This window comes from Erpetoichthys calabaricus, chromosome 5, assembly GCF_900747795.2.
Source record: "Erpetoichthys calabaricus chromosome 5, fErpCal1.3, whole genome shotgun sequence".
Lineage (NCBI taxonomy): Eukaryota > Metazoa > Chordata > Cladistia > Polypteriformes > Polypteridae > Erpetoichthys > Erpetoichthys calabaricus.
The window spans coordinates 245,165,633-245,179,386 of record NC_041398.2 but is presented as its reverse complement, the minus strand read 5'-3'; the positions used below and the strand labels follow the sequence as shown (position 1 = coordinate 245,179,386).

At 41.6% G+C, this 13,754-nt stretch overlaps 1 protein-coding gene across 1 annotated transcript in view; it reads right to left on the bottom strand.

Moving 5' to 3' along the window:
• Positions 1 to 7,763, bottom strand: part of otud4 (OTU deubiquitinase 4) — an 88,767-nt gene extending 81,004 nt beyond the window's left edge. Inside the window, exons 1-2 of the mRNA XM_051928111.1 lie at positions 7,264 to 7,763; positions 6,950 to 7,033 (exon numbers count right to left, since the gene is read on the bottom strand). Coding sequence (XP_051784071.1) covers positions 6,950 to 7,033; positions 7,264 to 7,407 — 228 coding nt within the window. The 5' untranslated portion in view covers positions 7,408 to 7,763. The remainder of the gene's footprint in view (positions 1 to 6,949; positions 7,034 to 7,263) is intronic.
• Between the last annotated feature and the right edge of the window lie 5,991 nt (positions 7,764 to 13,754).

Below are 13,754 nucleotides of genomic sequence, written 5' to 3'. Positions count from 1 at the left end.
TGGACCAGTAATGGCGCACTGCACGATAATGTGCAGTGGATACACTTGACTTGAGCATTTATAGTTTTCATCCTCTTTCTCTGCACATTTATCATTCGTTTGCTCAGAGGTTGATGCTCTTGCTGCTTCCTGAGCAGCTGCTCTTTTCTCCACCCTAGTGGCCCGCTTCTTCTCTTCTTCTGTCGCCATCTTTTCACATTAAAACTGATTAAGTCAGTGTTTGTGTTGCAATTAATTAGTACGTTTTCTTTATGTTTTCACTTAAGCTGACACTTAAGTCTTCAATCTGCCACAAGAATGATTTAAGATATATAGAGGTAGGGGAAGTGATGGCGAAGGAGGTAGGGAATGAGAACAGCGCCCATACACATGTGCCGCAAGGCCGCACTGCTGGACGCTGCCGAGAGTTGATTCTACAATAAAATAAAAATAAAAAGAGGAATAACCTTGGAGGTCAATCAATCATCACCCCGAAAACAGATAGTAGAGGTCACGTAGTACAGTGGACCCTTGACTTACGAACTCAATTTGTTCGTGAGGGCTGGTTGTAACTCAAGTTGGTTGTAAGTCAAGACTATTTTTCCCATAAGAAATAATGGAAATACCCATAATGCGTTCCGAACCTCCCACTGCAACACTTACTTAACCTTTTCATAATAAAAAAGGGTTGTATAATGTGCATAATTTACCAAAACACCAATAATTTTTCTAATGTACTAACCAAAAAGTAATAAAAAGTGCCTAGCCTATCAGAAACAACAACTTCATACTGTACTCACCATTTAATTTGACATCTTTGGGCTGCAGGAAGGGAGGAGGGATGATAATGAAACTGAAGGCTTTGTTTAACTTGCGCTCAGGCATTTGCAATCATTTCAATAGCTTCTTTTGCGTTAATTTTAATCTCCTCCTGCCTACAAGTTATTCTGACGAGAATTTTTCTCAGCATTTCCTTGCGATGATACAAGGAACTGTTTCTGAACTCTTCTGAGACCCCCCCCCCCACTGTTTCTGAACTCTTCTGAGACCCCCCAACTCCCCACTCAATGGGAACGACATGCTGAAGTGCGTCCTGAAGCGCGATTGCCACGACTGTGGAAGCTTGCTTGTCCATTGCCGGGCAGGGATATCACATGCATATCACCCATCGATATCTTTTCTGTTTGCTTTGGCTGTGAGACTCCGCACAGCTTTAAGCCGGCTTTTGCCCCAGCAACAGATAAACAGTCTTCCATACGGAGTTTGGACTTTGGCATGTCTTCTAGTTGGGGGAGGTCCCAAGAGAGTTTACAAACCTGACATTTTATTGAATGAGTGCCGCATTAATAGGAATGTTTCTGTTTGTTTACAATCGCGCAAGCGGATACACGTGACCGCATTCAGGTCGTAACGCAAAATGTTGGTCGTAAATCAAAATAAAAATTTTGGTCGTAAATCAAGTTGTTCGCATGTCAAGCCGGTGGTATATCAAGGGTCGACTGTATATGTGTACCAAATTTCAGGTCAATAGGTCAAACACTTTGCAAGCTACAGGTGATTTAAAATCCTGGACAGACAAACGAACAGCCACGGTAGCATATTATATATGAAGATTACAGAAAAATGCACAATATTATTTATTTAAATAATTGAAGTAAAATTTCACTGGTATTGGTATTGAATAAAAAAATTAATGCATCGTGACAGCATGCTTCGATTTTTAAACAGTCATCACAGGTAGCAAAAAGGACTTGGTTTACTTTCTCACCACGCTGCCACTTTCACTAGTCTAGGTATAGTTTCCTGGATGACAAGAACACTTTCCACTGTTGGCGTGCCACCTGGATTTCATGTTAGACTATACAATCAAATTTTTAGTATTAACAGTTAACCAATATTATCTCCAAAAACAATTTCTATGATTAGACCTTGTAATTATGGAATTAAAGAACAGACAGCTAACTCATGAATAAAAATTTTAAAATTTAGGAGAACTGTATGAAAAATTCTTGCAAAATATAATAGACAAACATTTGCTTCCAAACTATATAATTTATAGTAGATTATACACTGACTCTATAGAGTACAGTAATCCCTCGCTACTTCGCAGTTCACTTTTCGCGGATTCACGACTTTGCGGATTTTATATGTAAGCATATCTAAATATATAATGCGGATTTTTCGCTGCTTCGCGGGTTTCTGCGGACAATGGGTCTTTTTACTTCTGGTGCTTGCTTCCTCAGTTGGTTTGCCCAGTTGATTTCATACAAGAGATGCTATTGGCAGATGGCTAAGAAGCTACCCAATCAGAGCACGCAGTTAAGTTCCTGTGTGCTGCTGATTGGCTTAGCGACGAAGTGCTGCATTAACTAGGAAGTCTCATCTCACTCATTCAGCATTAACGTGCTCTTGCTACTGCATTCACCTTCGTCGTCATCATTTTTACTGTGCAGCATATTCATCACCATCATCACATCATATATAGCTACGTGTACTTCGCTATACAGTAAGTGCAAACTTATCTACCGATTTCATATTGCTTAGCAGTTGTCCCTGTTATTAATAGAGTAAAGGGTGGGTTGTAAACAATACAGGGAGGGTTTAAAAACGTCCAAATACACGTTAAATAATTAAATAAATATGGTGTCCCTACTTCGCGGAAATTCAGTTATCGCGGTCGGCCTATCTCCCGCGATAAGTGAGGGATTACTGTATTGCACTATTTTTTCCTGTAATGCCTTATGTATTTAAATTATATTGTTTTACATTTTTTGCACTCTACTGTATGTGCAACGTGGCTCAAACAGATGAAGTGAAGAAGAAACATTCTTGCAGTAAAAAGCCCAATTAATCACGTAAATCTCCACTTAAAATTCTCCTTTAGACTGACTAGCTAAAACAGACGTGTTTTCAACACATGTCCTGGGGGCCTCTAAAGAGAGTGCCAACTGACTGAAGAGAAGCCAGTTACATATACTATATGAACCATGATTGGAAAAAATGATCCGTATGACAAATTAACATATAGAGAGAGAAATACGTTCTGCATATCTTTACTTAAAATGCTTACCCAGACACCACCTGCAAACAAACTACTTCAACTTTAAATGGAACCACAAACAAAGCTAATTCTATAGATATCAGTAGCCATGTGCAGCCAAATCACAGAAAAGCAGTTAATCAAATCATCAAAATGAAACAATGCTCATACTATAGCTGGCCTTGTAAGTGTAAATATATTAATAACACAATTGTTACCATTGGTGCAGGTTAGTTTCGTATGTTACCTTTGCTAAGTTAAACTACTCTCTCTCTATATTGTAGTATAAATAATAAAGCATTGATAAATGTAGGTATCCCCATCCCTTCTTAGTCTCTTATTTATTTGAATCTCTTCCTCTATCTACAGTATATCTCCATTTATATCTATATGGAGCCACAATCCAGTAACTGACTTTTTTAATGCACAATGAATCACTCTTACTGAGGATATGAATATAACAGGACTGACGACATGTGATCAATTGAATAAACTCACTGATACTCACCAATAGCAATCAACCCGTAAATACACAGGGAGAACATGTGAAATTTATGCCGACCCAGGCCAGGACAAAATGAGCTCTGTGAACAGTGGCAATGGGGATGGGAGAGTATGAAGACCACTGACACAGCACTTGCCGAGCCAGTAAATCACCTTCTTTGAGGGCTCTTTTAGCTGTACCTTGCATGAGAAATTACCAGAACAGCTTGCAGGTTTGGTATAAAAATGACAACTGAGATTGTGTTTCTGATAAGTAGCCACGAGGAAAAAAAAGAGTGGCATATGGTTTGCCTCTGACCTCAAGTGAGCAGAGTGAGATGGGAGCGCATGTCGCTGCACGGTGGAAGCGGTTGCCGAAATAATGAAAGAATAAGATTCTAAAAACTGCGACTTTTTCAGTTATTATGCCTAGTTGTCTACAGAACACAGAAAATAATTCTCATCTAGGCATCAACATTCAGTGTTAATAACCGTACTTGGCGAGGACTTTCCAAAGTGAATCCACACCCTGGCCAGGAAAGATGCGACAAGCAGCGGATTAAAGTGCAGTCTTCTTTTAAAATGGCTGGATCTCACAACATGTTTCGCTTTTTTTGTCCTTCTTAAAACAACATACATATGTGACTTTGCAATATAAGTGTGCAGTCTCAAGACATGTCTCAATACTCGATAACATTTTTGGCTTGAATGGTGGACATACAGGGTGAGCATCCCTAACCTGAAATGCTCAAAAATCAAACACTTTGAGTACAGACCTAAGCGGTCAGAGAAAGCCTGGATGTGCACGGTGAGGCCAGACTTGCGTGACATTCTCTCAAGGTGTCAGCCAGCTGCTTTCACAGATCGCAGTTCTGAGTTATACCAAGGAGCTGAACGCTTAAAGGAAACCTCCGTATGTTTTAAAGGAGCTGTTTTATCTAATGCTGAATGAAGGGCTGTGTTATAGCGGTCAACAAGACTGTCTCGTGTTGATGGAATAGGTGAAGACAGTAAAAGATCAGAAATGGATCCAGAAAGGATAGAGGGGCAGATATTTTTAAGGTTTCTATGAGAAATCTGTTGTTTACAGGTAAGAGGAGGGAGAGGTAATGAGACACTGAGAAGTACTGCTTTATGGTTAGAGAGTCCCAAATCAGTGCTGTAAATGTTGGCAACAGATAGTCCAGATGTACAGAGCAGGTCCAGTATATGACCACCAGAGTAGGTGGGAAAATCAACATGTTGTGTCAAGTCAAAACAGTCCAGTAAGGATAGGAATTCATTTCTCAGTTTAGACGTGGGGATGGCAATATGGATGTTGAAATCACCAAGAAGAATGACTCTCTGGGAAAAGGAACTTAAGTGGGTTAATAGATCAGTCATATCAGATAACCTGTCACTGAGGTCAAACGTTTAGTAAGTCTTAATAGTTCAGTCAGATCAGATAAGATTGTTACTAAATGTTTGACCTCGGTGTCAATACCAGCATTTGGATCTCAATACGAGTACCAAAACGGTTCTGAAGCCAAGACTGAATAACTGCAAACCCCAGCACCCCACCCTTCTTACTCCAGCCTCCCTGGTACACCACACACTTGCACGCCTCACTAGTGAGCTGCACCATCAACCTGTGCAATCCAAATCACATCGAAGAAATTTGGAATTTGGGGGACCCCACCCTATGAAGTTCCAAGCATGTCAAAGTAAGTAGTTTCATTCTGTGAACTCTACAGAAAGGAGTAATACCGAGTGCCGAAGGAAAGGAGGGGCGGTGGACAAACACACTTTGGAGAAAAAAGCTGATGTGTACTGAAAATCCAGAAATGATGGTACCGCACCATTTTAAAATGTGTTTTTTGGTACTTTTCTAGTACCATCTTTCTATGCAACCCTATACCAGTTTAGACTCGGGGCCCCTTCCCAATATATCTCATCATTTAAATGCAAAAATTCCAGGTCAGGTCAGGTCGGGGAGCATGCAATGGTACAGCGCGTTACCGCACCCACCACACGACAAAACAGCTTGGGATCCTGGTTGGCAATAGGCAGACCAGGTCCAGTCCCACCATCCAGAAATGACCATCTACCTGCCGCTGCCAGGTGTTACGTGGACGTCCCCTTGGCCTGATCCAGCCACTCTGGTCCTCGACAATGAGGATCCTGTGAGCCAGATCACTCTTTGGGAATCGTGACACATGGCCACAGTACCATAACTGACGCTCCCTCACAGTGCAGGTCATGTGCCTCATTCAGGACACCATGAGCAACACAAAGTCAAACCAGCGGTACACAAGGATTCTCCGAAGAGAGACAGTACTGAAGGAGTGCAGTCTTCATCTCAGGTCACTGGATAGCATCCATGTCTCACAACTATACAGCAACACGGGAAGCATCAGGAATATAAAAGACTTAGACCTTTGTCCTTTTGCAGAGATATGGTGAGCTCCACACACCCCTTTCCAGCAACCTCATGGCCCCCATGCTCTTCCAATCCATCTAATGACTTCATAGGAAGAGTCATCAGAGACATGAATGTCACTGCAGAGGTAAGTAAACCTTTCGACAATATTCCAAAATCCCAAAATATCTGGAAAAACGTTGTGTCCCATTCAGTTCGGGTAAGGGATGCTCAACCTTTATTTGGTAGGTTTTAGGGCTTTTTCATGTACCTATGGTTGTGTGTACCCATCAGATCCATTGCGAGCATCAAGAACAGGTAAGAAATTTTTAAATTTAAAAATATAAGTTTATGTGGTAAATTCCTATATACCATGATTGTGAAGAAATAACCGACTTGAAATATACCTAACTTTTCTTTTTATCATCATCATATTTCTCAAGTCCTTTCTATAAAACTTGAGGCATTCTATATCCACTTAACTATATAGGAGATTGATATAACGGTTATATTGATCTCCTAGAGAAAAGCCAAGCAAAATGACACCTTTTATTGGCTAACTAGAAAGATTACAATATGCAAGCTTTCGAGACAACTCAGGCCCCTTCTTCAGGCAAGATGTAGATGAAGAAGGGGCCTGAGTTGCCTCGAAAGCTTGCATATTGTAATCTTTCTAGTTAGCCAATAAAAGGTGTCATTTTGCTTGGCTTTTCTCTACATTCATAATGGCTAACACGGTACAACACCCTAGTACTATTGATCTCCTATATATTTAAATGGATATAGAATCGAAACTACATATCTATGAATACAGGAGATCATTTCAACTGCCTTTATACAAGTGTAATCAAACACTCAATATATGAAATTATAAAGAACTTTACAACAATTTCAAAAAGCTCAGGTCTTTATGGCTTTAGCTAGCTTTCTATGGCCCTGCTTTTGGTCTCCCAGCAGACCCCGTTTATATCTTTACCATTTTTAAAAAGGAGCTTTAATCCATGGAGAACATAGTCGTCTAAACAATTTGTGAAAGTCGCCCGACTTACCGCCTCATACTTGTCTTTGTTGCTCAGCAAGTAACCTGCACAGGTACGTCTTACTAAGAGATGGCGAGACTGACAATAAAGAACCTGAAATGAGAAATACAGATTAAACTTAATTAAAGAAAACCCCGAGGACTTGCAGGACTGATGTATTTAAAGTCGGCTATAACCACCACCACAACACAACCAATTCCTCCCCACCCCCCAGCGCCATTTGTGACCGATACACGCAGACTAAACGCTTACATTCCACCCACCACAGAACGACTTCTTTTTCTCCTCCTCTCTCCATTTTAGGGAGAATCCCCTCCGCTTACCTGCTCGGCCACCGCTCTGAACAGACAGGATCCATCCTTGGCAGTCTCCTTGCGATATAAGCCCTGGCTCTTCAAGTATTCATCCATCAACTTTTCGGATTTTGCGCCCTCTCCGCCGACTCCCGCTTCCAGTCCTCCGTCCATTTTGCGTCGCCTTCTATTTTGCGCCCTTCGCTTCTTAAGCAGCGAATTCAATGCTTCTCGTCCGTACTAGGCTTGAAGCAAAGCGGCACAAGCGTTCCAGGAAATCATGACGACGGAGACTTTCATTTTCGACGTAACATTAGTACACAGAATAGATTATAACTAAAAAGTTTGCGTCCTGAAGGCTTGTGGAAAGTCGCTTACTCGACAGCGCACATCCTATGTAAGACTGTGAGCCCGGGCGCACCAAGTGGTCCGCTTTTCTCCGATTTGGGACTTTATTTTCGTTTACAGTTTTGACAACACTTTCACTCGCGGAGCATTACTGCCGCGGTGCATGCCGGGCGTTGTAGGCTTCCGAACCACGTGCTTTGCGCGGCACGGAAACAGGAAAGTTATCTTGGGTGAAAAAAACTACACTTCCCATGAGCGAAGGAAATTTACGTTTGTTCAGAACAATCAGTTGCGCGGTGAAAGATCATTTGGCTGGGTGTGTTCGAAAAGGTGACAAACGGTTTAGAATAATAACACTGGGCAAAGCGGATCCGATTTTTAAACGGTGCGGTTTTGTTTGAAAGATTATTAATTTAATGGAAAGGAAAGGTCAAGTCTCCATTATTAAAACTGTAAAACATGCTTGCTCTGCTTTATTTTCTGTAAAAAATAGTACGTGATCACCTTGACAAATAAGTGCACATCCACCTCAATAAAAGAACAACTGCCAGCGTGTCCGTCCGTTTTTTATGTTTAGGATGTAAATTTTAAAAAATAGGCAAAACATTGTAGATGAAGGTTAAAACATTTTTTAAAAGAATAATAAAAATACCAGATAGGTGCATTAAACTTTTGTCCCCTGGGAGAAAGTTGGCTTTTTACAGAAGCTCTTTAAATAAACCGATAAATAACTAGATACACACCCACCCACACACACACACCTGAATACCAGCATAGCTAAAAAGGAAAAAGTTAATAAGAAAGAAAAACTTCTGACTTGGCAGTCCCAGTGAGGCGCTGTACGGACATACTGCTGTTTATATAAAGGAGCCCCCATAGCGTTACTTGACACACTTCTGCTGAATAATTCATTTTTAAAAAGTCCTCAGTGCTATTGTGTCAGAGAGAGGATGTGCAGCATTGTCCATAATGGCACTCAGTTGTGTTGTAATTCTCTCCTTTGTTACAACCTCTGGGAGTCCCGAGTGCGTCCTAAAATGGAGCCTTCCCTTTTAATTAGCTTGTTAATTCAGTGGACCTCTCATGTTACCAACCCAGCACACCACAGCATAGACAATCACACTGGTCACCAGTGAGTTGTTGAAGATGTGAAGGATGTCACTTTCCACATTAAAGGAATGAGGTCTCCTAAGGAAGAAGAGCCTGCTCTGTCCTTTCCTACGGTTCCTCTGTGTTGTGAATCCAGTCCAACCCGTCATTGATGCGGACCCCCAACTACTTGCAGCAGTGCACCATCTGTACATCCACTCCATGGATAGTGACTGGACATTGAGGCTCTTTGGTGCATTGATAGTCAATAAGCAGCAGTGGCGTAGCTAGGGGGAGGCAAGGGGGGACATCTGTCCCCAGATGCAGCATCCAGGGGGCGCCGATTTGATGTTCCCCATTGCATTTTGGCAAACAGGAGGGGGCATGAAATCTTCAGTTGTCCCCGGGTGCTGAAAACCCTAGCTATGTCTCTGATAAGCAAGTCCTTGGATTTGCTGATGTGAAGTTGCAGACAATTCTCTTTCCACCAAAAAACAAAGTTCTCCTCCTGACTCCTCTCCTCTGCCTCACCCCCCTTAGCAATACACTCCATAAGTGCAGAATCATCAGAGATCTTCTACAAATGACCTGACCTGATTTTACATATTTTTATAGTCGGAGGTCTACAGAATAAAGAGAAAAGCAGCCAAGACTGTTCATGGTGGCCCTCCAGTGTTGCTCACACAGTTCTTGAGTCTCACAAACTACAGTCTGCCTGACAGATAGCCCATCATCCAGGACCCCACAGGCTCATCGACCTGCATATCTCTGAGTTGACCCCTTAACAGGGATGGCTGGGTGGTATTGAAGGTGCTGGAGAAATCGAAGAACAGAATCCTCACAGTGCGGCCAGCTTTGCCAATCCTTGTGGATCAGATAGATAATTGCATCTTCCACTCCAATCTTTGTCTGTCAGGCAAACTGCAGTTGGGTCCAGGTGGTCTACCACAAGAGGACTCATATAATCCAAGATCAGCCTCTCAAAGGTCTTCATGGTATGAGGCGTAAGTACCACTGGTCTGTAGTGATTAGGTGAACAGGCGCCTGCCTTCTTTGGAACAGGAACAATACAGGATGTTCTACACCGCAGCAGCACTTTCTGACGCCTTAGGGACAGACTGAAGAGGTGACACCTCAAAGTTGGTCAGCACAGGCCTTAAGAACTTGACGGCTGACTCCATCTGGTCCCATAGCTTTTCCTGTGTGTCACTTCCTCAGTTGTCTCCTGACTCAGTCTTCAGATAGGCCATACTGATGGCCATTGGTGGACTTGTCACTGCCCAGTACATTTAACATGGTAGGAGAATCTGATGTAATAGCGATGGTGAGGGTAGACTGGCTATTGGAAGAAGAAGAAGAACAAGAACAAGAAGGGAAAATCTGTTAACAAATTGGTATTATCTTTGTCTACATCCTCTCTGATATTTCATTTCAAAACACATTTAACGAGCCCCGGGAGGAAGCATTGAAATGCAGTGGGCAGAAAAGACTCCCAGATTTGCTTCTTAGCACACCGTGGTGGAACGAGTCTGTGGCTAAAAGTGAAGCATGAGAGCGCCTCCTGGAAGGGAGTTTTCACAATAGCATCCAATTTTCCCACTATTCTCTTTTCTACAACAGCTTTCAGTGGGTCCAGGGTTCGTCCTATGGTGTCGCAGGCTTTCCTATATAGGTTTATTTAGGCATTGTGCTTCTTTTGAGCTCAAGTTGCTTCCCCAGGAGACCACAGTGTAGAGCCACCACACTGCCTACTATGGACTGATAGAAGATTTCCAACAGCTTGCTGCACACATCAAAAGCGCCGAGTCTCCTAAGCAAGTCCAGTCTGCTCCCTCTGCCCTTTTTGTGTTGTCAGACCAGTCCAGTTGGCTGGCACTTGTAGCTATGGACCACTTGCACGTCTTCCCCCTGGATGGTGAAGGGTCTCAGAGGCTCCTTGGCACGCCAGAAGTCCACCACCTGCTCCTTTGTCTTGCTGATGTGGAGTTGCAGATTGTTGTCTCTGCACCACAAGACAAAGTCTTCCACAACCTTTCCCCCACTCCGACTTATCTCCATTATTAACGCAGCCTATGACGGACAAGTCATCTGAAAATCTTTGTAGACAGCAAGCGCTGGTGTTGCATGGATGGTGAACAGGAAGGGAGACAGGACAGTTCCCTGAGGTGTTCCAGTATTACACACCACCATCTCTGACACACAGTCCCTCAGCCTCACTAATTACTATCTGTTGGTCAGGTGGTCCATGATCACAGGAGATTGTGGGGGCATCAAGATTCAAATACTTGAGCTTTTCTCCCAGTCGATGAGGCAGAATGACGCTAAAGGCACTGGAATAATCAAAGAACATGAGCCTGACTGTGGTGCTGGCCTTGTCCAAGTGGGAGTAGACAATGTGGAGCACAGAGATCAGAGCACCCTCAACATCTACAAGCATCTGATCTATTTGTAATGCACCCAGTTTACTCATGTTTAGGGGTCTTTTGAAAACTCACCACTTCATTATATATTTTATCTATCTACAGGGTCGCTGCTGTTGTACTGAGAAAGAGTTTAGGACCCTGACGTGTGTCTTAGTCTAGTTGTAGGTATAACATTGTAGTAGTTCTGCTCTCCTTGGCTCGCTTTCTTTATCTTGTTTTCTGTTGCTTTGATGCTTGCACCATCATCCTTGTAACAAGCTCTGTAAGTCGCCTTGGATAAAGGAGTCTGCTCAAAAGAATAAATAAATAATAATAAGGTGCAGCTTCTCATTCAACATAAGAACATTAGAACTTTGACAAACGAAAGAAGACCATTCAGTCCATTTGTCAATCATTTGTTTAGCTGATAGCTAAGCTGTCCCAATGTCTCATCTTAATCCTTCTTAAAAGTTCTCAAGATTTCTTCTTCAACTCCATGTCTCGGAAATTTGTTCCAGATTCCCACAACTCCTTTTATATAGAAATGCTTCCTAGCTTCACTCCTAAATGCATTTCCCCTTAAATTCCACTGGCATCCTTCAGTATGTGATTCACCGTTCAGTTGACAGAATTCTGCTGGATCCACCTTATCAATCAATCCTGAGAATTTTGAAGACTTGGATTAGGTCCTCATCTGGCTTCCTCTGCTTGAGACTAAACAGTTTTAATTCTCTGAGTACCTGACCTCACAAATGCTCTATTAACTGAACGAGTACCAATCCCCACAGTCCCACACCAAAATCTTGTGGAAAGCTAGGAAACTGTTATATCTGCAAAAGTGTGACAGTAGGCAACTGCATATTAATGGCCATGGTTTTAGAATGGGATGTCCAACAAGACCCTATAGGTGTGATGCTCAGGTGTCCGCAAACTTTGGCCATTAAGTGTCAAAACACCTGTGAATGTTCTGCTACTCAGAAAGATTCAAATGTAGGTCTTCACTTGTCCAGCTTGGGCCAATACAACAGAAGCCTCTTACTCATGCCGCCATTGCCAAGCAAACACAGCACAAGATGATCAGTCTGTGCCAAGTCCCTGGCCTTCTATATACAGCATATTATCGAACATGTTTAATCCGGTGTGGTGTCACAGGTCGGGTGGGGCAGAGGTTTGATTGTCACCAATCAGGCTGAGACATACGTCATTCTGGGAAATATTCTTTAAGGGGTGGGTTTAGTTATGACACATGCGTTACTTTTAAGACAGAAAAACACATTGCCATTCTCCCTTTACATTCACAGTTTTTTTTACATCTATCTATCTATCTATCTATCTATCTATCTATCTATCTATCTATCTATCTATCTATCTATCTATCTATCTATTATATAGTGCCTTTCATATCTATCTATCTATCTATCTATCTATCTATCTATCTATCTATCTATCTATCTATCTATCTATCTATATCTGTTATATAGTGCCTTTCATATCTATCTATCTATCTATCTATCATATAGTACCTTTCATATCTATCTATCTATCTATCTATCTATCTATCTATCTATCTATCTATCTATCTATCTATCTATCTATCTATCTATCTATCTATTCATTTCATTATTTGTCCATTGGACATTATACAGGGGTGGTCCCCAACTCTTTTCAGTTGTGGAATTCTTGTTTATGCTTGACAATATATATATATATATATATATATATATATATATATATATATATATATATATATATATATATATACTGTATATATATATATATATATATATATATCCATTTATATATATATATATATATATGATACAGTAGCTCCCAAATAATACAAAGAGTACACGACATGTGTTTGACCCTACTTGGGGCTCATCAGATGTACGCACTTATCTATCTATCTATTGTAATAAAGGCGCTAATGTGCGCCCGACCTGACACAGATTCACACTGGAGGCACACATATAAAATAAATAAACTTTTATTTTCTTCAGCTGGAGGGCACGTCTTCCCCGTATCCTCCAACCACAACACAGTCCCAAAGCACCAATACACCAAAACACACTCCTTTCTGTCACCACCACTCATCCCATCAAGCTTCATCCTCCTCCTCCCGACTCTGGCCACTGAGCGGTGGTTGCTGGCCCTTTTTATGGCCCACCTGGAAGTGCTCCAGGTGCTTGATCACCTGTTTCCGGTTGCACTTCCGGGTGATCATCCAGCTGGGCTCAGGGACCCATGCAGCAACCCCGGGGGAGGTATTGAGCAGCCCATGGTTGCTCCCCCTGAACATATGTCAAAGGGGTGACCTGGCCGTCCACCACACTATCTATCTATCTATCTATCTATCTATCTATCTATCTATCTATCTATCTATCTATCTATCTATCTAAAGTGCCATTCATATCTATCTAGACAAGTACATATACAGTAGATATTTATTTCACATTTATCTGTTATACTGTATTAATTACCTATTTGTTATGTAATGCCTTGCTTCTTTAACAATACATTTGATATATAGTGCCTTTCATGCCTATCTATTTCCTAATGCATTTCTTACCTATTTATTACATACTGCCTTCCATCTTTATCTATGTTTCTCTTATATAGTGCCTTTCATGCATATCTATTACCTAGAGCATTTCTTACCCATGCATTATATACTGCATCACA